The 24,905-nt window shown below is 42.9% G+C and overlaps 1 protein-coding gene across 1 annotated transcript in view; it reads right to left on the bottom strand.

Moving 5' to 3' along the window:
• The window catches only part of DSCAM (DS cell adhesion molecule), a 672,449-nt gene that overhangs the window by 41,642 nt on the left and 605,902 nt on the right, over positions 1 to 24,905 (bottom strand). Inside the window, exons 21-27 of the mRNA XM_028126500.2 lie at positions 20,217 to 20,370; positions 15,002 to 15,119; positions 13,528 to 13,691; positions 11,815 to 11,913; positions 8,613 to 8,801; positions 7,117 to 7,407; positions 4,081 to 4,257 (exon numbers count right to left, since the gene is read on the bottom strand). Coding sequence (XP_027982301.1) covers positions 4,081 to 4,257; positions 7,117 to 7,407; positions 8,613 to 8,801; positions 11,815 to 11,913; positions 13,528 to 13,691; positions 15,002 to 15,119; positions 20,217 to 20,370 — 1,192 coding nt within the window. The remainder of the gene's footprint in view (positions 1 to 4,080; positions 4,258 to 7,116; positions 7,408 to 8,612; positions 8,802 to 11,814; positions 11,914 to 13,527; positions 13,692 to 15,001; positions 15,120 to 20,216; positions 20,371 to 24,905) is intronic.

Genomic DNA, 24,905 nt, shown 5'->3' with positions numbered 1-24,905 from the left:
GGAACTGATCTGTTTTTATATTAACCCATTTCAAAGCATGCTTAAAATAACTAGGCTTCTGTTCACAGGAAGAAAGGCATTTGCCACAGAAGCATGGTCAAAATTTATATCCTCCATTGATTTTTATCTTTAGTTTATTTGAAGTTCCAGAAGTAGCTTTTAGGCTTGGCATGCCAGTTGACCCAACTGGCTGGTGCCAACATAACTTTGCACCTTCTTGGGTAGACTCACACTAAAGGAGGAAGTTTTTAGTGATACTGGTGTTGATTGCTTGATGTGGGAATCAAATTTTTACAAGATTAGGGCTTCTGGGATTATGGACCCAGCCAGAGATTTGTTCTGTAATCTAGAACTTCGAAGGATTTGGAAGTGGGGAAAAATCAGGGCATGATTACAAGCGAAATGTGGCTTCTGGACTCCTGGATAAGGTTACAGATTTAAAAAAAAATGTAGCACTTGCAGACAATTTAGACTTAGGAGGTCGCTATGCTCTAAAATTAGTAAAGTTCTCAGGAAGGAAGAAATATAGGTTGGCTAAATTGCTTGAGTCCTATCTTCCTTTTCTTTTCCTTCTTTTTTTCCTTTCCTTTCCTTTCCTTTCCTTTCCTTTCCTTTCCTTTCCTTTCCTTCTTTCCCCCCCTCCCTCCCTCCCTCCTTTCTTCCTTCCTTCTTTCTTCATTTTTACCCAAAAGAATGTTATGTTATATTCGCCTAACTAGGTTGTTTGTCTACATGGTAAAACATACCTTGCTTATAAACATCTAGCAAACAAGGTCAAAAATACGAAGTTGACCTTAAATAGTAACGCTAACAGTGTCCATTAGGAATCCCACAATATTTTGCTATAACCCAAATTTTATTTTCAGTTTTGATCCTGTTGTTTAAGCAACGCTGACATATTATTAGAAATCTCTTTATTTGGGACAATAAAAATATTGTATGACGCAACCCTTTCTGTTGAATCTGTAAATATATTTGAACTCATTCTAATCCAGGCACAGGATCTGTGCCTTATGTGGGTCAGATTGTAACTAGGTGACTCTACCACTGAGCTCTGTTTAATAGGTAGGCACACACTTCATTAAGCTCTGGCTACAGTTTTCCTCTATGAGTGAGTTGGAAACATTTTATGTCATTAATTAACATTGTGTGGGCTCTGCTGGACTAAAAGAGAGATGTTTTGGGGGCAAGACCAGCCCCCCTGCCCCCAGTAACCTATGTCACCTACTCTGTCCTTTCATGGTGCACTTTTCACAGTTAGAGAAAGATGTCTGTCTGTTGTAAGCCTTTACTCACTGCCACTAGAGTGTCAGCTTCTGTGGTTCTGGGACAGGGTTGTAGTCCTCATTTTTCGCTTTGGGACCTAACCAAACCCTTGTGCTCAAGATACAGAAGTGGTTAATAAGAAAATTTTATGTTCGTTTTAATAAAAACGGTGATGGCCAGCACATGGCAGATGTGGTTTGTTGATTTGAATTTAATTCTGTGCGTCCGCATTAAAATGTGCTGATCACCACGTCAAAAACTAGTGATGTATTGTATGGTGACTAACATAACATAATAAAATTAAATAAATAAATAAATAAATAAATAAATAAATAAATAAATAAAATGTGCTGTTAGGAAGCATGTGGAATTGGATGCCTGGTCCTTTGCATTCTCACTGCCTTCTTGTCCGACTCTGGGTTTGGAAGGCTTTGCGAAGCGCGTGCAAAATGCAAGACAGCAGACACTTCTGTACTTCGGCAATCTGTTTTCCTGGAATTCTTTGCTCCCCAGCATCTTGCATAAATAAACACTCTTTCCCATAGTATTTGTTTTCTTCCTGCTGAAACCTTTGTGCGGGCTCTGTCTTTCCTCGGGCACAAAGAAAACAAAACCGTTTCCGGGGAAGGAAAGGTTGTGCTCTCTGATGTGATGTATTGCTTTCTTTACCAAAAGCCTTTATGAAATACTGGTGTCTAGGAGTAGAGGTGTCCACAGTAACAATGCCAGTCCCAGGATATTTTCTGGCGGGAGCCCTTGCAAAACAATCCCTGAATGATAAGACATTGTTAAGAAAAACAATAAAGGTGCATGGGCCCACCATCAGTACAGCCCAATATGTTGGTAAGGGTTAGAGGCATCTTCAGAATCTTTAGAGACTGGGGTGCTTAGATTATGAGTAGAATAGGGCAAATTAAACAACAGCTGGGAAGGAAGGAGTAATTCAGTAGAACTGGGGGGAAAGGAATGGTGAATTTGGCAGAGGGTGGTAGAATACCAGGAAGGAGTACCTTCACGTTTAATGCATTTGCTGCCAAACCCTTGTGATCAAATGGAAATGATTAAGAGAAAAAATTTACTGTTGGTTTTAGAAGATGTTACATGAACAATTCATAACCTCTGAAATGCAGCTAGTTAGACCTGGCCATCTAAATGCAACAAGGACAGATCTGTGTTGGTCTGTCAGTTATTGGCTCCTCAATAATATTGTCTGTAAAGTCCAGAATATGGGATTCTGTTGTCTGTGAAAGGATTAGAAAAACATCCTTTTGGTATCTTAGTGATGAGCACTTGTGAATGTAATCCAACACAGTTCACCTTATACTGGATTTCTCAACGTATTAAGCAATATGTTGCTCTTATGTAGTTCTTAGATGGCATCCCTTTCTCTCCCCGGTTGGGATTAATTGCTCCTTCTTTTGAGCGTATGTAGGATTTATTTGAAGCCCTATTTTAATATTCATGACATTTTTGTTCTTTTCCTGGTAGATGCTCATGTGTCTGCCTCCCACACTAAACCCAAAGTTCAGAAGGCTCTTTCTCTTCATCTTGGTACATCAAACAGCAAGCATGGTGCTTAGGATATATAGGATTTACTAGGGTAAGTCTGCAAAATTAAATAAGTGGTTAACAGAATTTAGCAAGGATATTTCAATGAGACCGGTGGCTCACCTGAATGATGGGGCTGTGGGAGATTTAAATGGAAGGGTGTACAGATGGAGTGTGATGTACTTCAAATATTTTAATTTTTCAGTTAAGTGGAAGCAAATTGAAAGGAAACTGTGTTAGGGCCACATAAAGAGAAATGCTTCGCATAAGCACAGACAAGAGAAAGTTTCACCATGTTCTGCTGCTCTCATGAGATGATAGCCAACTGAAGTGTTTGCAGAAGATGTCAATGTTTTCCGTTTGTATCAGCGATGTCTGGGGATGTCACAGATAGGTCTTGGGGCCTGGGCTTCCAGACTTGTTCCTCAGATGTAACTTTGAGGAATATGCAGGATGCTGCCTGACATTACTCCACACTGGACTGATTAAATGCAAACATCGCGTCCATGCATTTTAACAAAAAAAGGACTTCGTTAAATACTCTGACAGATGAAAAGCAAAGGAGTCAGAACCACTCTTCCTGCATGGGGTTTCATGTTGGAGAAAGCTCGTTTTCCTCACACTGCAGAGCAAGGGTAAGGAAGGGCTTTTGGCCAGGAGCTAGAAATAGCTTCGTCACCCGGACCTCACCGAGCTGGACATAATAATGACGGTGCCTGCTCACAATGGCTCTCGTCCGGCCGAGGCTCTTGTCTTCCATGGTTTTTTTGTTGTTTGAGTGAAACTCTTACACTGAGCTTTAGCTCACATTTCTAATTTGGGAAAGGGTGTGTTTTCTGCCTCACAGTGCTTTCCCATAAGCCCTCAATTTCCACTTCCTGGCAATAGAATAGTTCTCATTGCCACAGCAAATGTGATCGGTCTTTTTAAAGGACGCCATAATTGATGGCCTTGCTGCAATGGCTGAGAATTAAGGCGAGCAGAGTTGAAAGACCCACGAGAAAATAACTGTCTCTGCCTGCTGATTTCTAGGATTTAGGAGACCAGTGTGAGGTTGACCCTCCCGCAATGTCTGATTGTGTTGGGTAGTAACATCCGTGCGACTCTTCCCCTAAGGCTCTGCGGCCCTGCTGAAGGCGCGGCACAGAGTCTGGCAGTTGGGGAACCTGGCCTAGAGAATAAAAGCCCTTCTCCTCGGCGGTAGCGCCCGCCAGGCCGGCTGTCCAGTGGTGCGAGCAGGTAGGTGACTGCGGGGCTGCCACTCACCTCTCAGCCTCTTCAGTCTCTGCTCCCGCCTCCTCCTCCGCACCACCAGCAGGAGCACAAACAGCAGCAAGACCCCCACCAGGATGCAGGAGATGGTCACGAGCATCTTGAGCCCCTCGTTGGTCGTCAGGCCTTCTTCACTTTGGACAACTGACTTAATGAGTGGAGGGATTGTACCTGAAAGCAGGGCCATGATGTTAGATGACTATTAATGAAGACAGCATGGCGGAGGGTTTAGGGATGATGGTTACAAGAGGCGCACTGTGTGATCCAAGGGTGTCCAGGGTGATGAGAAATGAAAGGTGTTCTTTGCCTAGGTCCTGGCTCGTTGATTTACTTTCTCACGCCCCTCCTCTGCCCAACTTGCCACTTACTTGACAAAACATCAAATCAGGATTTGCACAAAGGCTGAAGCCCATTTCTTTGAAAGGGACTTCATTTTGCAATGTACTGCTAGGTGCAGGCACTTGAAAGCACAATGTCCAGGCTAGGTGCTTAAAAAAGCCACATGCATTTCGCTGGAATTGTCACCCATAGTACAACTGCTTGAAAACCTGCACATCAAAGGAGGAACAATAGGTCTGGCCAGTAGACAGGAGTCTGCAGGGAGACCGTACCAGATATACTGGCTTAAAGAAGCTTAGCGTCCCTTTTGGTTTGGTGATTCACCTGCTTTTTATCTACTTTAGAAACTCTCATTTTAGGGTGTAAGAGCTGCAGACAACTTTTCAAAGACGCAGCATCTGAGTCTCCAAAGCAAGCTCCTTAGTGATCAGACATTATTATACAGCGTTAGGAAATTCAGATTATTTAGAATTATAAGGAAACACCTAAGTAGACTGAACTCTGAGCTACTTGAAGCTGCTTACTAGGCAGAGGCTGAATGCAACAGGTGCAGAGTTTCAAACATACATCTGCACTTTACGGGGCATGCATTTTGGCACCTTCCATTACATAAGATGCTCCATCCCACTGTATTTTCCATGTAAAACAAGGGCCAGGAAGTCAATTGTTTAGGAAAAATAATGCAAAAATAATGCAGTTTCCTCCTGAGCAAAAGTGGTCTTTATCCTGCACTTAGTAAGTAGAGCAGGATAATTGAATCCTAGTCGCCTATGTTAACAGCCCAGGTCAAGTAAAGGGCTCTTCCAAATGCGCCATATTTTCAGCTGGAAACCCACGTCTGCAGATGCTCAGAACCCACGGAAGAGGATGCAGGGGAAGCTGGTCTGCAAAACTAAGGCAGCACAGGCACACGCGCAAACGTTTGGCTAAGGAAATGGCAGAAGAAAGAGTCAAATACAGACATGGAAGAATCTGAGATCTGACTGGTATAGGTGTGAGGCTAACTGTCAGTGTTTGTTTCTCCCCAGATGAAAGGGAAATCTTCAGCCAGATAGGACAAAAGAGATATTAAAGCTCTATATCCAGGAGATCGGTTCAAAGAAATCCACGATCCTTTTCAAGGAAAATGTAAATACGTAATTTTATTTCCTAGTGTAATAAAGTTATTTCAGATTTCAGGAATTTAAATGTAGCTCACAGAACTTTTGCATGATTATAATCTAAGATCCTGGATAAAATGAGAGCATCATTTTTTTTTTTTTTAAGAAGACAAGCATTTAAATTCTGCAGAGTGCTCTCCAAGTTTGAATCACAGTTTCAAATTCTGCTTGCGAGTCGTTTCTAATTAAAAGATTAGCATGACCATATCACCAATGTGCACACTGAAGCCCACGCTCTGGCATCTACATTAAACAGAAACTTCGTGACAGCATGTGATTATCGTAAGTCACTTCATGTAAGCCAATAAGCTAAAGTAAGAAATATGCTTACTGCCCAAATGTGTACCTGCTGGCAGAGGACTTTGGGGAACTCTTAAATGCAAAGTAAAGTGTTTGGTAAGTCAAAGTCCTTTATTCTGTAAGGTCAAAGAATTAAACCCTGTTGGAGGAGAAAGCCAGTAGGAAGGGCTGCTCTGCCTGTGGGTGGTGTTTTGGGATGGGACACCCTTGAATGACGTCACTTGTAACTGAGGCCTAGAAAGTTAGTCTGCTCGGATTCAGACTTTCCGGGCTAGGCTATCCAACTCTGTGGTCTGACCTGGTCAGTGGCGTTGGCCAGAAAGCTTGGAGGGGTGGGGGAGGATGCTAAGCCAGGAGCTCCCAACATCCTGATGAACTGTGGCAGGTTTTACCTTGTGACTGAGCACCTAACTCAATCACTGCTTTTCCCTGAGTGAAAGTCACTGCAAAGCTGCAGAAATCAGCACCAACATGCTGCTATTTAAGACTTTCTGAAGTTCCCTAACCTCTTAACGATCATCCCACTATCTTTCAGCTTCACTGGGTTGGGCATTTGTTCAGATATCAATCAATGGCCTTTGATACTAGTTGTAGGAAAAAAAAGTATAAAAATTTCTATTGTTTATTTTTGGTTGACTAAACATCACAAGATACCCCTCCTGGTTTTCAGAAAATCCAAGCAAATTGCACATGTGTGGAAGGGAGGGGCAGGGTGGGGCACACGCTAACATCCTGTGATATTATATTACTTTCATCAGTGCCTGCATTTCTGATCAGGGACTACCAGAAGCTCCTGTACCATGAAGACTGTTTCTGCACATGCAGTCTAAGGGCTAAATGAGAGCAAAGACGGAGTTATGTGGGTTGGGATGGGGTGGGGGACGGGTGGGGAGACAACAAAAGCAGTGTTAGCACACAGTCATTGACAAATGCACAGAACCACGTGTTTGGTAAGGGAAGGTAAAGAATCCTTCAGCCCGAAGAGAAATCACTACTGCACCATGATTCCCTAAGGAGATTCCCAGTGGCCCTCGGACCCTTATTTCTGGAGCAGAGCCACGGTCCCGTGAACACAGTGAACTAGGGAGCCCCACAGGGAGCCAGCTGAATGACCCCGAAGCCTAAAGGGATCTGAGGGCACTGGTCACTCTGTGCCCAGGATGAATGTTGGATGGGAAAGGGACAGTAAGCACATGCACGTGTGGGAGGGCCATAAAGCCAGCCAGCTTACTGCCATCATAGTTGAGCGTGGCGAAGTTGGCCTGCTTCTCCGCACAGCCGGCACTGTTGCACACCCTCATCTGCAGCTCGTACCACGTGGCTTCTTGCAGGTCGTATAGGATGTAGGACTTGGAGAGAGAGGTCCGCTGAGCTGTGGTCCACACTGTGGTCCCAAAGGGTCTGTACTCCAGTGTGAAGGAGGTGATAGGACAGCCGCCGTCATTCCAGCCGATGAGGTTCAACCTCACGCGTGTGGTGTTGATGCTGGCGAAGAGTTCTTGCTCTTTCGAGAACTGGGGCTCTGTGGGAGAATGCATGGTGGGGATCAGCTCATGGGATACACGAACGCCGGCCATAAGCGTAGTCATGCATTAGCCCTTGGCTGCTTTCCCCACCTGGGTGAGGAGCTCAGTCCAAGTCTGGGTCATAGACCAGTCCCAATTTGTCCACTATTACAGGGACCTGTGGACCAATGGGCTGTCTCCAACCACAATAACCTAAGTATGAGAGGGAAAATTGGGTGGGTAGAGGTTATTGTTGTGTATGTCAGAGCTCCTGAAGAACGGTGCTGTTTTCATGTATGTGTTTCCTTGAGTGATTCTGAAGGATCCCGTACCGTGTGCTGAGCTGACCCATTTCCATTCTTGTGTGGATGCACCTGACTCAAGAGAAGTCTAGTTGGATTTTGGAAGTACCAACGGGTGTCTCTTACGATCCAAGCACTTCTTACTGGAACCCAGGGACCTAATGGATAGATTTCTGCATAAATCAATCCCTCATCCTCTGAACCCTTGCTGCATCTTAACCAAAACTCAGGTGCCCGATCCAAGCAGCACCTTTGCCTTCCCATTTCTCGCTCTTTTGCTATCCAGTGTGGCCCTGTGCACCAGATGAGGGTCAGATATGAGGGGAAGCTCCAAAGACCCTCTCTTCACTGCCTCCCCTACACTTCTGGGCCACTGTACCCCTCCCCTTACTGGTGGCCCCAGACTGCAATTTCACCGCCGAGCGCCATTTCCACCCCCCAGGGGCTCCTCTCCTCAAAGGTTCATGTTTCAGATTAAAAAACCAATTCACATTAAAGGTCAGCAGTCTACCCCAATCACTTCCCACCTGAAAAGTGGGGCCTTGGAGGCAATGGGAAAGTTATGGATAGAAGGGGCATAGGGTGATGGAGGGGGAAGGTCATGCTAGAAGGTGAGAGGGCAAATGACATATTTCATGGCGACCCAGCCGGGGCACGTGATGTTGGCCCTGAAGCCCTTGGTTTGCAAATGACGCTCTTCTTTTCCACTGCAAATGAGGTAATGAGGTAAGAGAACCAGGATATTGTGTGAAGACCAGCCATCTCTCTCATTGCACGGCAACACGCCCAAACCCGTTTTGGGAATAACAAAGTTCAAACTCACAGACAAGTGTGCAGATATATGACGCATCATCTGTGATTGCAATCCCCCATTCAATCCGGAAAGCAGAGGAAATACAGACAGCAGAAGACACACATACCTTTCCCCAATGTTTTCGCTTCTATGATTTCACTGATGCGTCCCGGTCCCACTCCATTTTGGGCAGTAAGAGTGAACTTATACCAAGTACCACACTTCAGATTTTCCAGGCGGTAAGAACGTTCACTGGGGCTGATTGGAAAACTTCCCCACTGTTCACTGTTATCCTCGGAGTATTGCAATATGTATCCTACAGAACACAAGAAATGTTCAAAAGAGCCTTATTTCCTTTCTACTAGGGCTGGTGGATGTTGGCATTTTGTATGGGATGAGAATTCTCATCATTCATGCATCTTTGGAAGAGAACATCTGAAGTCTTCCTGATGAACCAGGAAATTGAACCCAGGCTGGGAGGAGTGCTGTGATGATGTTCTCATTAGTATTCAGGCCGTGCCAGACATTACGACGGTGTATCGTTAATGGGTGGGGTGAGATAAAACCACTTTCTCCCCATTTCCTTTTAAAAGATGTAGCAGGTAGCAGAGGATGGACACTAAGTCTCTAGAAATTTGCCCTCAGGGCATACGTGCCTGAATCCTTGGGTATCAGCATGGTCTGAGCTGAATTATTTTTTCAGAGAACCAAAGCTCTGGAAAAGGGATACGTTGTCAAGGGGGTAGGAATCTCCTCAACCATACCCTACCCAGTCCACAATCACTAAGGAAATAGCTCTAAATCCTGTAGCCATCCCAACATTTCAATGTTCACCAGGTTTCTCCTTAGTCTGAAAAATCCTTCCAAAAATTCATTTCTGTACATGATCACTATCATCTGGACTTCCATGACCACGAACATCAACTGTCCCTTTCTTGAGTGCTCACCAGGTGCCAAGCACTGTCCTCAGCCTGCTACGTTCAGTACCTCATGTAAATCTAGGACATAGTGATTATTATCTCCATGGTGCAGAGCAAGACACTGAGGTCCAGAGAGGGGGGGTGACCATTCGAGGGTCCTGTAAGTCAGTAAGATTCAAACCCCAACTGCAGAATCTGAAGCCAGATCTGCTGGCCCTTGTGATCCCTGAGACATTCCCCCTTGTTATGGCTGCCATCCCTGTTACCCCAGCCATTTCGGCAAACCGAGCCTGTTTTCTCTATTCCCCTTCTCCTCCACATTCACACCCAGGGGACCCAGGACCAGTCTGCCTGGTACACGTTGTCCTCACGCTGGTGGACTGCTATCTCCCCTCTGGCCCATGGGCTCCATTTTTAACACAGGCAAAGCACTTCTCAACTCCGCGCTACAGAAGCTCCTAGGCCCACACTGGCAGCATCAAGTGTTTTGAAGACCTCACACGGAGGTCACCTGTCCTTGATTCTTCTGTGGTCAGGAACCCCATCTTCCCTACTCTTTGCTCCTTTCCTCCCCTCTAGCCCTCTGCTGCCTTGGGGTCCCTCCTCCTTTCGGAGCCTCATTTTCTCTTTCAGTATCCTTGATCTGCACCCCTCAAAGCTCCTGCGTTATCTGACAGCTGGGCGAGGGATCTGGGTACCCCATGCTCCCACTGTCATTACCTGGCTTCCACTCCAACTCTGCCCAAACCACCTCCCTGCTGCCCTGAACATCATGGGGAGAACACTTTCCTTCTAATGTCCACCACCTGAATTGCATCTGGGAAGCTCTTGTAATCCTTGGCAACAGGAGCCCCCATGCCAATGACTTTGGCTACCAATGCATTTCAGGGACCCCCAGTTGCCTTTGCTTGGAAACTCTTCATCACCAAAATTGGCTTCACTTTCAAGACCTTCTGCTCTGACAATTCCTGTACCACCTCTCCCAGGCTCTCACACTTACAGAACCCAAACTCTACTCCATTTGAGCCTTGAGTCCTAGAGTCCCTTGAACTCTTCCCTCGATGCTCCATTTTTTTTTTTTTTTTTTCCGTAACAGTGTTCTCTAACCAGCCTAGAACCTTCTGTAGACCATTTCCACCAGGAGCCTATTTTCACTCACTCCTCTGACTCTTGGCCACTCTTGTTCTGCCAGTCAGCAGCTCTGGTAAACGGTGACTCAGTCTTCCTTGCAGGTGTCCGGCCCCACTTGACAAGGTGATGAGACTGTGAAATTGTGACCACCACAATTTGGGATATTTATATGCAGATGGGACCTCACTCCCTCTTGGCAATTACTTTGTTGGTCTATTAATGACTCCCTGTGCATTTCACATGGTAGCTGTTACAAATCTTCCCCACACTCTTCAAACATACAAACACAACCTTACCCCAATCAGCTTACGATTTAAAAAAAAAAAATCTAACTTTTTTCTTTTCCAAAAAAAAAGGAAGATCCTCCCTTTCTCTCAGTGGAGTGCTGATAAATGTTTAACAACTGGCTGTTCAAAGAAAAAAATAAAGCCCTGACCAGTAGCATTTCTGGTTTTTGGGGTGTGTAATGATTCTCAGCCTGGGTGCAATCGCTGGGTATAATGTGAGGAAGAGATAGGACAGCTTGCTCTCATGAACTGGAAGGAGCTGGCTCCCGGGCACTACTGGCTTCACTCTGAAATGACCCCTTATTTCCAGTTGTCTGCTCACCCTCCTCACTCAGAAGAAGGGATGTCCTCTGTCTTTGGAAGTCCCCTCCTGTGTGCTCTAGGACCTCTAGGTTCTCTTCCTTTCCCTTGGCCACAGCTTGCTCAGAATGATGTTTCCCCAACCATACTCAGGCTAGAATTATCACACTATATCATTCCTCAGGACAGACTTCCTTTATTCTTTTCTGCTCCGGACTCAGTGCAAAAGCTTTGTGCAGATAGATCATTTCCTATCTAAACTCTAGGTTCTCCATCTTTTTGTGCTTTGTAAATTGGAACAATAACTGTTTAATTACTAATTAAGTTAAATTAGTAATTACTAATTACTTTAACGAATGATTGCATACAGGAGTGAATGAATGATGGAGTGTTGACAACATGGGGAAGAAACAGTAGGCAGAGTCTTGGGGGAGAGATTACCAAATTCTTTCTTTTCTGCCTTCATTAATCTTTCACTCAGATTGGAGGCATAATGGTAATTTTGTGAATGGAATGCCTTGGATGAATGATGGGTTTCAGTCAATACCATAGAAATAGGTGTGTGGCTTGCTGTTTAGGTGGTGGGAGAATTAATTATAACTAACACACAACCATTACTTGATGGATATGTGTCATTTATCAGCCTGGGGCTAGTGACAGTCAACTACTGTGGCCAACCTATTGCTCTTACCTCTGATGGAACTGCCCCCATTGTCCCCAGGGAGCCATGAGAGTGTAATGGAAGAAGATGTCGTTTTGGACACCGTAAGCCGAGGCTGATCAGGTGGAACTAGACAGGAAACAGTTTTTAGAAAACAAGAATTAGTTTTTCACACCTTTAATCTGCTTGAACAGCCATTTACCAAATCATTTTTAACAGCCATTTATTAAATAAGTGTTTTAGGTTGCCAAAATATGCAATTCACTTCTGTCAAAGTGTCTATTTAGTTGATGTCCTTGGTTAAAGAGATAGAGCAGAGTGAATCTATTATTTAACAAAAATTCAACCACATTTCTACTTGGGTTTATATCTAACTCATTTCCTCACTCATTCCTTGAATTTCTGAGTCGTTCATCACTGATTGAAATCTTCTTTAAACTTACTAAAGATGCTCACAGTACTCTGAATTTCAGCCATGATCCAAGTGAGAAAGATAAATGGCATCCACTCAGCTGTTCTGTTCCCAGGGATGAGATGGGGGAGGGAAGAGTGGGGGAGGGGATATTGGTTGAGGGAAGAGTAGAGGAGGGAGAAGGGGGAGGGGAGAGTGGCTAGTGGGAAAAAGAATTGCAAAAATTTCCACTTTTTTTAGCTACTCCCCCAAGATGCAACACACACACACACACACACACACACACACACACGCACATGCACACGCACACGCACACACGCTCAGTTCTGGAAATCAAAGGTGTGCCACTGAGTGGCTGTACATGAACTTGCACACATTCATACAAGGTTTGAAGAATACATACTTCTAACCAATGGGCCTCAATATTATTTTGGATCAGCACCGAGGACAGAACATTGAAGAAATTCAGGATCAGGTTATCCAAATTGTAAAGAAACTTCCCATAAAATGTCCATCTCTTTTCCTCTGAGAGAGGCCCATATATATTAACCCAAAGGCGTGAAAACCTGACCCGTCTACTTAGAGTCACGCTATCATGTCCATCTTCTGAAACACCATGGAATTCTATAGACTCCAATTTACTTGAAATTTCAGACCAATTTTGCATTATTTTTTTAAAATATGATTGTTCTCCTCCTCTTCCCTCCCACTGAGGACAATACTGATTTTATTTTTACTCGCTGTGATTTATTAATGTGACAACACTTAAGTCCCAAGAAGCATACCCTTCAGTTATTCTACCCAAACCTGAACCCAGTCAGTGGCCATTTGGGATTTTACACATGATTTTAATTTAACTATCTTGAATTTGTCACATACTTTTTGTGCTTGATATCAAGAAAAACCACATACGCTGTATGAAAAACCGAACTAAATATTATAGCAATACCCTTAGAGTTTCAGTTCGTGATTTTTAACGTACATCGCATATAAAAGTTTAATTAGTAGATGAAAGAACTCAATTCAGACTTATTTTTGGTCTGTGGTTTTTGGGTTCCACTTACACATATGTAAACTCTGCAGTTAGTGAAAGTTATCAAGGACTTTCTCAGTCTCATTATTCTTGACTAGGTTCTCTCTATGCAAAAATAAAAATAGTGTCATCTTTGAGATTATGAGTGTTTTTATTTTCTTTGATTTGCTGCATTACATTTTCCAAAATGAACAATTAGCTCTTTAGAAAGGCTGATTTTTAAGTTTGTTCAATTTTACTCTTTGCATATCGGCATACATAGTAAATATGTCATAAAAAGAGTCCTCAAACTTTGTACCTTGTACTTGCAAATTTAAAATAATTTCATCTGATCCCCAGTTGTTATTGGCGATGCAGCTGTAATAGCCAGAATCTTCCGCCTTCACTGTGCGGATAATGAAGCTTCCGTTGCTGAAGATGCTCCTCCGCCCATCAATCGTTACTAAGCTGGGTGTCCCGTTACTACCTCACAGGAAAAAAAGGGCACAGATTAAAGAAATTACAATCCAAATTAGCTGAGGCTGGGGAAAAGCATAAAGACTCTCTCTGAGGTCAACAGCATACTTGGAACTAAATTGTGATTACACGACAAAAACAATCAAATAGCTGAATTTCATTCTTTGTAGAACATGCTATGTGGAGGTTAGATCTGTGCCAAGGGCTGGGATTCTGGCTCTCACATATGTCAATGTATGCCACATCCTGAATGGGCCTCTCCTTCCTCCACCATGTAGGCACGAGCCACCTCCTCTTGGGAATTCCTTTTGGGGTAGAAATGCCATTTTGACCCAATCACATAGGGACAACTAAATGTGGCAGTCTCTTGTGGACTTACTTAGATTTACAGTTGTTAATGATTTTGACCCCAAAAGAGTCAACTGTGGTCTCTCAAGAGGGTCATGTGTTGGTCTTAGAACAAAAGAGTTCCTTCCCCATTATAACCGCCACCATGGTGGCAACTGTCCAGCCATCCCCACGTCAGGCAGAATGGCTCTTGACCCTGGGAGCTTATTTATTTCCTTGGGTTAACTGATTTTAAAAGACGAGAAAAGTGGTCCCTGGACCAAGACCATTATTTCAATAGTTTATGTCTTTTAAGTGCTTTTGTTTAAAATAGGCACTCTTCTGAATCCATTTTATATCAAATCTCCATGTTCATTAGTGAATTGTCAGCTCTTTATTTATATCCTGATTTTGTCTTCTGAACATAGAGAAAGCACTTACAAAAGTTACAGGATAGAATACATCTCACTCACTTTCTGCCTCCTATCTTGGCTGCTATTATTTTAATAATTACTATTGAGTACGGAAAACCAGATTTTATATTAACTAAGTCCTAATGCATTCCGTCTCTAAGTCATTTCTCAGAGCATTTGAAGTAGGGTTAGTTGGGCTATTATCTTGGAAGGAGAAAGACAGGGTGCCAGGTCTCCTATGATGTTGGGCATGATCATCTCAGTAATACAGGAAATTTATATGAAAAAGTACAGAGATTATTGGATTGGTTAGACTATTTTCCTTGCAAGCATTCTGTTATGAATGTAAAGGCTCTGAATTTACAGAAGATAGAGGCCACACACCAGACCCTTTTAGCACTAAAGCCAAGATTCCATCCCCTGCCCCACCTCCTCTCCCATCTCAGAAGAGTTGGTGTTTTCCTGGTATTTTCATGAGTGGCAATGCATACAGCATTAGACCACCAGATCCAACCTGGTATGTCTGATGTAACCTCTTACAGTTTCGCTAAGGGCATACATTAGGTTACTGGTTACCTGTCTTTCATCCATTTTACTGCAGGTGAAGGGTCCCCAACAGCTTTACAAGGCAAGGCGATGTCCTTCATCCATGGAGTAGTCACTGTGCCACTGAAGGTCAGGATTCTTGCTGGAGCTGGAGCACCAAACACAGCAGAAGACCAATCATGGCACAGCCTCATTGACATAAAAGCCAAAATGACCTTCCCCCATATAGTGACACCCCCCCAAAAGGGTGAATGCTGCACAGCTGATTAGTGATACCCCTGCCAACACTATTCTCTGGTATCAGGAGATGTATAAGGGATTTTTTGGTGCCAAACTGTGGAAAGAGCCGAGATGCCCTTCAACAGACGAATGGATAAAGAAGATGTGGTCCAATAGATACAATGGAATATTACTCAGCCATCAGAAAGGATGAACACCCAACTTTTGCATCAACATGGATGCGACCAGAGGAGATGATGCCAAGTGAAATAAGTCAAGCAGAGAAAGGCTATTATCATACGGTTTCACTTATTTGTGGAACCTAAGGAATAGCAGGGAGGACATTAGGAGAAGGAAGGGAAAAATGAAGGGGGGGAAATCAGAAGGAGAGACGAACCATGAGAGACGATGGACTCTGAGAAACAAACTGAGAGTTCTAGAGGGGAGGGGGTGGGGGGATGGCTTAGCCCGGTGATGGGTATTAAGGAGGGCACGTACTGCATGGAGCCCTGGGTGTCATACAAAAACAATGGATTGTGGATCACCACATCAAAAACTGATGATGTATTGTATGGTGACTAACATAACATAATAAAATAAAATTAGAAAAAAAGAACATACAAATAGCTGAAAATCCCTATGGTAGCGTTTTCCCCCTCTATTGACTAAACATGAGGAGCCCAAATTAAATATCTGGGTCTTCATAAACCCAGCAGCCCCAAGCTGTGTTTTCTATGAGCCCAATTATTTGTCACAGCCCTTTATTAAACAATTTATCTCAACACCAAAAACTGCACATTAAAATACACTTTTAATATCTGAGAGAATAGACAATACAAGGCATAAAGTGCTAAAAGAAGGACTAGTAACACGGGGCAACTTCTATTTATCAATTTTGTGGTACGTTCCTGACTTTATTGTGTCATCTTGATCTTCAGCACAAACATTAAGGAAAATGAATGCTTTCTGAGCAGCTTCTCTTGAAGAACAACAGTTTGCTTGGGACAGTGATTCAGATGCTCCAACAGGAACATTGGCCAGAGGCATCTGGCACCAGCACAGTCCTGAAGTAGCAGGAGTAGAGAGGAAAAAGCCCAAGTGGACCTACACGAGCAGGGACCTCCTTGAAGACTAAGGAGCCCAGCACGGACAGGTTCTTAGTGTTACCTTCTTGAGGGAGACACAGAAGCTGACATCAAGACCCCAGTCTTCCAGAGGCAAAACAACGTGCCCCGTCTTAGCCATACACTGGGATACTGTCTTCAAGGACGATCCCTCTGGAAGCTCAACCAGGCCAGATGCAAAGTCATGGAGGCTACATATGAAAGGTGGCCCCAATCTGATTCTGGACCCATAAGGATGGGACCAATGTTGGGACCCTGAATCATCTGGGGCTTGAGGGTTTGGACTGGCCAATGGGCACGGGAGCAGACTCCCCAGGGAAGTGCTGGAATTTCATGAAAGATGGAGCCAAGTCATTACAGAGGCATCCTGGCCTAGAACACAAACCTTGGTCATTAAGGTCTACCATACAACTCCTATTTTCATTGTTCTGAGTGTTGTGGGCCAGAGCTGAGACAGGGATGAAATGCCATTGGGTTCAGAAGCTGGGCCCATTTTGTGCAGCAAGAATTACAGCAAACTTTTCCTTCTTGGAGCAGGGTCTTCAGAGATGGTTCATGGATGGCAAAGACCACTTTCTCAGTAACTGACCTTTTTGATTTCTCATCATAACAAAAATATCCTGGTCAGGGAGCATCGGATTTCTGGCATTGGTGGTTTGGCACCTTCCATTTCAAACCCTTCAGACCATCCTTTTATATGATGAGGAATGTTTTCCAGCAAAACTGGGATGATTAGGGAACCCAGCTAAAGTTAAGGGCTTTCAAGCCTTTTAACATCTCCCTCCCTACCATAAGAAACACATAACACATTGAATCCCAGAAGCTACACATGTGGTGGGGGTTGTGTGTGAGTGAAGACAAAGTGACTCAAATTAATATTTACCATGTTTCATTTTTTTCAAGTCAGTCCGGACTATTTGACTCTATTCCATTTTCGTACTTTAATATGCTGGCTATAACCCTTAAAACCAATTCCAGGACTTATGAATAATTTCCCATCTGCATTTTGAGAAATATAGGCCAGAACCACTTCATCTTGAAGCCCAACACACCCAGTTTATAGAATTAATGCCCATTTGTGGCACAGGAATTTAGGGTCCTCGTCCGAAATTCCAAGACTAAGCGATAGAACCCGCCAGATCTGGTTTTTAAACAAGAGCAGGCAAGAGAATCATCTAGAATCTCTGTTAGAAGTGCAGATTCCTAGGCTGACCTGTGACTCGGTGAATCTTTGGTGGATTCAGGGAGTCTGTCTTTTAATAAGCACCTCAAATGATTCTGAGAAACTGCTGTCCATTTGCAACCTGGACATCCCTTCTGGATCCTGCGCTGCCCTCAGCCCTGTGGCGGTGCTCTCTGTCAACCCTGAGATTGGTTAGACTATAGTCTAATACTATAGACTAATAGTCTAACCAATCCAACCCTGGGCTCCTTCGGGTTGGTGTTCCTCCAGGACTGGGTTCATGACTCCATTCTGCCACTTCATTCACTAAACAGCAGTCTTCTCTGTGACCCTAACTCTGGATTTTGGACTCCGCTACCTGCTGACAGATTTGCCATTGCTGTTGCCTGTGCCGATCTCCCAGCAACTGCAGGATAACTTGAACCTGTCTCCTTGGGCTGCCGGTGGCCTCATCTCTCCAGATTGCACCTTCCAGCCTTCGTTGTTTGCCAGTCAGTGTCTGAGGCTTCTGGGTAGAGCCTTTCGGCTGGAACATCTCCTCCAAGCCTGAGCCCTTCCCTAGCTCAGCCCCTTTCCAGAAAACCCATCTGGATTAACCCTAGCTCTGGGTGAACCCCACTTAAGCATGAGAAGCTGAACATTTCTGGAGAAATCCATACAATGGAAATTTAGGACCCACCATAGATTTACAATCACCGACCTCAACGGGACTGTCCACTTTCCCTGCCAGTCTTACTGTTTTGTTAGGAAGTTCCTTCCCACTTCTCTGCAGTGATGATTTCCAACTGTCCTTCCTCTTCTCAAGCTCCTGATCTTTTCTCCTCCACTCCCCAAATTGCCTAATACTTGGTAGAGGAAATAGAAGACACAGGCTGGGAACTCTGCATTTCCTGTCACCAAACCTATAAACCCACTTGTGTTTCTTCCTCTAAACCGCAGTCCTGTGGCCCTGCTCTTCCTCCCAGATTATTACCTCCCCCTCTCCACTTGGGTCTACCATTGTCATGCAAACATTCTCTTCTGGCTGACATATTAACCCATGGCAAAACCAGAGCCTTTCTTCGCATGAGACCCACCCTCGCTCCAGCTTGTCTTTCTTGTGCCTTCTTCCAGGTGATGTGTGTTTAGAGAACTTTCTGCAAAGTAGATCTGCTTCCTCACCTCCCAGCCACTCGGTCCCCTCATCAGCTCCCATTCCCATGAGGTTGCTTGCAAGAAGGTCCGCGAGGTCCCCTGAGTGGCCAACCCCAGGGCACTTCTAGTCTTGTTTCCCTTGACCTCCCAGCATCTGCTGCCATGGCAGACCACTCCTTCTTTTCCAAAACATCTCTGTTGAATTCTCGGCCTTGCCCTCCTGGTTTTTCTCCTGTCTCTCTGGCCTGACCCCTTCCTCTCTGGCAGCCCTTATGCCTCTACCTCTGCAGAGCGAGCTGATGTTCTGCAGAACTACTCCTGGGCCTAGGGCTACTCCTGGACCTGACTCTGTCTTCCAGGTAGGTTCTTCCCATCCCAGGTATGGGGGTGTCTGGGTGCCGAACCCTCTCCAAATCTGACTTCTGCCAGATGTCTCTTGAGAAAAAGGACTTTCCCAACTGCCTGCCTGACACTGAACACACAGAAGTAGAGAGGAGGCAAAGCAATTACTAATCCTGCATCTCATGTGGCTGGTTTCCTTTATCCCATGGTACAGTCCTTATGCCCATTGATAATCACTGTTTTCTAATGTGAGAGTGTGTGTTGGAGGTGGCTGGATATCATAATTGAAGAGTCCAATAGACAAAAAAAAAAAAAATCCATGATTTTATTTTCCTTACCAACAATGTATTTACTTTCTATCTGCAGTTGTGTTCAAAATGGGACAAGATTCTCTTTTTCCCCTCACTATTTCATTCTTTTTCTTAGCTATCACATTAATGAGATGTTATCAAGAGCTCTTCAAGGTAAAATTGGAATCTTGGAATGTCCTCTTACATTCTCTTTTAGGCACCTAGCAGCCTTGTTAGTAATAAATTGCCACCGTGGTGTAGTCCAAAATCAGGGCGTATCTCCTGCTGGCCTGGAATTGTGATGTTAGTACATTTACTCATGCAAACTGCTAATTTAGTGGTACCCTAAACACTGGGTGGTAGCAATTATCAGAAGTAGAATAAGAATATTCTGTGCCTATATGTGCTTTTTAGGACCGGTATAACATCTCAATGTGTAGATTCTATATTCATTTTTAGGAACTTTTATTCTTTGGTGACTCTGACTTCCCACTGTTAATTAAAGTCTTTGTTTATAGTATTCTAGCAATAGAAGAAGAGCTAAATATTTTCTTATATTTATAAATTTCCAAATTCCATATTTTCTCTTTAAGAAGTTTGATGCTTGCTTCTGATGAAAGTAGGACTTCGCTGGTAAGTTGCTATGTAGTGATTTTCACCTACCCAAGGGGTGAGGGCGGGCTCCTCTTCCTTACTTTCCTTAAGACACTTTGAGTTGTAAAACCACTAACCCTTAGCAATGTGTTCACTTCTAGGGGGATTCTTTTCTGATTTGCACAAAAGCCCAGTGCCAGCTAGCAGCAACCTTATTTCTTAAGCTGAAATGTGAAAGCATGGGATGTTCTGATTTTCTGGTGATTTTTAGGGCATTGTAAGCTTTATTTCTGGTAGAGTAAGGATTTAAAAACAGTCCAGTGAGAGTGGGAAATGAGGTCTTTACTACAGGGGCGCACCTTTAGCTAATGGCTCCACCATGATGATCTCACTGCTGTTGCCTCTCCCAGCTGAAGTCACGGCTACCACCCACACGCTGTACTGACGGTTCCGACTCAGGTTGGGAATTCTGTAGGAAAATGAGTCAGGAGAGGCTTCAAACTCGCTGATCACCTGTGAGAGGAGACATAAATGTTCCCACATTCAAGGAGGCAAATGGTACACATGGATTTCCTAAAAGCATGGTTATTAACATGTTATCTATCATAAGAAACAAGAGCTACTGCTAATCTTTTTCTAAAAGACTGGAATATATGGTATCAATATTGACATCTCATATATACATGTAGACAGCTTACATTTCTCTATGCAGCAGCTTTCACAGCTACCAAGGAAATTATTTCAAATTTCAAACCATTGAAATTACGGGTCTTAGCACATCTGTTTTCCTCTGAGATAGAGTAACAGACACAGATTGGAAGAGGGTCCTAAGTGGCTATTCAGCAGAGCAGATTTGTGCAGGCATGGGAGGAAACTGGCAGAAACTAGGGAAGGAACTACCTGAATGGATTGGAGGTCACAGTGCCCAGCATTTACACAGGGCTGGGAATAGTCCCTGTTCTATGGAAGGAGGTCTTGGAAGACCTCAAGATTCACTGGGCATTGGATACAGTGCATCAGGGTCTTACCTTGGTGGTGGGGAATAATTAGGCCTAGATTGAACACCACACTGGTATTGCCTAACAAATATTAAAAGCAAAATTCATATAGATGAAATTGTCATGAAGTAACTTAACTGCATCCCCGACCAAAAGTCAGAATATTTACAGGAGTAAAAATATTCGGTACTCAATAAAGTAAAATTCATAATGTTGTACACCCAATAAAATTTTTTCAATATGAATGACCCAAATATCCATCAATGGGTGAATGGATAAACAAAATATGTTGAATAATACCAAAGAGTGTTATTCAACAATAGAAAGAAATGAAGTACTAACACATGTTAACTTGGATAAATCTTGAAAATATTATACTAAGTGAAAGAATCCAATCACAAAATATTACATACTTATCCTTCCCTTTTTATGAAATTTCCAGAATAGGCAAATCCAGGGAGACAGAAAGTAGATTCGTGGTTGCCAGGGGTAGGGTAGGTTTGGGAAAGAATGGGGAATGACTGCTACGGGGTATAAAATTTATTTTGGGGATGACGTGTGAATGTTCTAAAATTAGATAATGGTTGGGGTTGTGTAATTCTGTGAATATACTAAAAGCCATGGAATTGCACACTTTAAAAGCATTGACTTTTATGGTATGTGAATTATATCTCAAAAAAGCTGTTAGAAAAAAAATTAGGAATGCAAAAAAATAGAGAAACATTTCTTCAGAAAGAAAATATAATTCAATCAATCCTCATTGACACATAATTGACACAGATATTAAATTTAGCAGAAATGAGCATTGTAACAGTTATTATACTTGTATTATAGCTGTATTTTAACTATAGATATTCAAGAATTCAAATGGATACATGAATGATATAAAAAGAGTCAAGTTAAACTTGAGATGGATTTACAATATGTGAAATGAAAGATACACTGGATTAGATTAATAGTAGATTAGATTTGCAGAAAAAAAGGTCAGTGAACTTGAAAATATATCCATATATGAAACAAAGAGAAAAGAGGATAAAAACTTAACAAAGCTTTAGTGAGCTATGGGACAAGATTGAGCAGCCTAACACACATATAATTGGAATCACTAAAGGAGGGAAAAGAGGCACAACAGAAAAATGTTTGATGAACTAGTGGCTGAAATTTTTCCACATTTGATGAAAACTATAAACACAGACAGCCAAGAATCTCAATGAACTCCAGCCACAAAAATATGAAGAAAACCATACCAAGGCTCAAAACCAGTGACAGAAATTTTAAAAGTAGTCAGAGAAAGGACGTGTTATATGTGGAGGAACAGAAATAAGGATGTCAGCAGACTTCTTGTCAAAAACAATTCAAGTGCTAGTGAATGTGTCCCCAAAATCTGTACACTGAAACCTAATCCCCAAGGTGATGGTATTAGGAGGTGGGGCCTTTGGGAGGTGATTAGGTCATGGGATTAGCGCCCTTATAAAAGAGACCCCAGAGAGCTCCCTTGCTCCCTTTCACCATGTGAGGACACAATGAGAAATCTGCAAGGCAGAAGCGGTCCCTCACTACAGTCCCACCAGGATGGCACCATGATCTCAGATATCCAGCCCCAGAACTGTGAGAAATAAATCTCTGTTACTTTTGAGCCACCCAATCTATGGTAGTTTTGTTATAGCAGTCTGAGCTGACTAAGACACCAAGTAAGAAGACAGTGGAACAACATTTTTAAAGCACTGAAAGAAAAAAAAGTCAACCTAGAATTCTACACTCAACAAATAAATATTTTAAAACTAAAGAGAAATACTTTTTAAAAATATAAAAAGCTTACAGAATTAATCATCAGTAGACCCCACACTATAAGAAATGTTAAAGAAAGTCCTTCAGTCAGAAGGAAAATGATACCAGATAGAGATATAAATGTACACAAAGGAATATAAAGTACCAGAAATGGTAACTGTAAAGGCAAATATATGGTTTTTATTACTATTTAATTCTCATAAAGATCATTGATAATCAAAAGATAATGATGTAGTGTGGGGTTTATAACATATAAAAGTAAAATGTATTATAACAATTGCACAAATATTGAAAAGGGAAAAAACAGAGGCATACTATTATAAGGTCCTTATATGTACAGTGTATAATATCACTAGAAAGTAGAAAGCGATAAGTTAAATGTATATGCTTTTAATCCTAAAGAAATCACTGAAATTAAAGACACAGATGTAGTGAAAAGAAGGGCCACATGCACTCCAACGTTCACAGCAGCAATGTCTGCAATAGCCAAACTGTGGAAAGAACCGAAATGCCCTTCAACAGACGAATGGATAAAGAAGATGTGGTCCGTATATACAGTGGAATATTACTCAGCCATCAGAAAGGATGAATACCCACCATTTGCATCAACATGGATGGGACTGGAGGAGATGATGCCAAGTGAAGTAAGTCAAGCAGAGAAAGTCAATGATCATATGGTTTCACTTATTTGTGGAACGTAAGGAATAACATGGAGGACATTAGGAGAAGGAAGGGAAAAACGAAGGGAGGAAAATCGGAGGGAGAGAGGAACCATGAGAGACGATGGACTCTGAGAAACAAACCGAGGGTTCTAGAGGAGAGGGGGAAGGGCGACGGGTTGGCCCGGTGATGGGCATGAAGGAGGGCGCGTACTGCGTGGAGCCCTGGGGGTTACACGCAAACAATGGATCGTGGATCAGCACATCAAAAACTGATGATGTACTGTATGGTGACTCACATAACAGAATAAAATTAAAAAAAACAAAATAAAGAGTAAAATAAAGCTAATGAGCCAGCCAAATAAATAAAATGGAGTTATAAAAAAAATGTTCAATTAATCCAAAGGAGGCAAAAAAAAAAAAGTAGAAAGGAAACAAATGGGACAATACAGAACCAAGTGGCAAGATTATAGATTTAAACTTATATCAATATATCAATAATTATATGCAGGGTAAGTGATCTAAAATCCTAAGTAACAGCAGCGATGGTAAGAATGGCCATAAAGGCCATACACAATTATATCCTGCCTATAATAAATTTTTTTCAAATATTTCTGAAATATTTCAAATAATTGCCTAATTCACAAAATGCTAAATTGTGTTCATGTTCCAGTGTCTTGTGGAAGGTAGAACCCAAAAGTGATGAAATTGGACATTTAGCTAAGATTTCTAAGTGAAGTACAGAAGTTAACAACTGTGGTTTCTCCTGACTGCTTATGGTAAAATGCAAAAAGAGAGAAATGAATTGAAGAAGAAATTGTTAAGTAAAGAGGAACCAGAACTTAAAAATTTGGGAAATTCTCAGCCTATCCATTGCAAAAACAGGAGAAAGTGTGTTGCGGATGAGAACATTAAGGGTGTGGGCCAGCAGCCATGTGATAAGGAGATTGGCACAGACGTGAGCCGTGGACTGAATCAGCTAAGATGGCAGGAACACTGCCAGTTTGCACTGAGATGGGATAGAGTTGAAGAGGGCTGTCTGAGTTCTTCGATTCTACAAGACAGGCTGATTGAGCTATTTGACCCCGAACTTGTGCTGTTCTTCAAGAAAAGGGAAGAATGGCTCTGAAGGATATTCGGAGATCATCAGGGTCACTGCCTTGGTTTCAACAGGCCAGACAACCTCCACCTAAAACCCTGAGGAGAGGACCTCCCAGAGCTGAGGTGGGGAGACCCCTGCCTGGCAGAGCCCTGGGGGTTCTACTCTGCCCTGCAGAACTGCAAAATGGATAAAGCCTCTGTAGAGAGCTGCAGTGTGGGCATAGCCCCACTGAGTAGTCAGGGAGACATTGTAATCCTCGGAAGTGTTGAGGGTAGAGCACTGAACCAAAGAGGATTATTCCTGTGCCTTAAGATCCAGTGGGATTTGCCTTGCTAAGTTTTGGACTTACATGGGAGCCTAATCCTTCCTTCTTTCCTATTTCTTCCTTTTGGAATGGGAATATCTACCCTATGTGTGTCCCACCTTTGTATTTTGGAAGCATATAACTTTTGTGGTTTCACAGGTTCACAGCTGGAGAGGATTTTGCCTCTGGATGAATGT

The sequence above is a fragment of the Eumetopias jubatus genome, unplaced genomic scaffold (genome assembly GCF_037043125.1).
Source record: "Eumetopias jubatus isolate StellerSeaLion01/CBP00866 unplaced genomic scaffold, mEumJub1_p1.0 scaffold_1, whole genome shotgun sequence".
NCBI classification, from domain to species: domain Eukaryota; kingdom Metazoa; phylum Chordata; class Mammalia; order Carnivora; family Otariidae; genus Eumetopias; species Eumetopias jubatus.
This window is presented reverse-complemented; position numbering and strand designations above follow the sequence as displayed.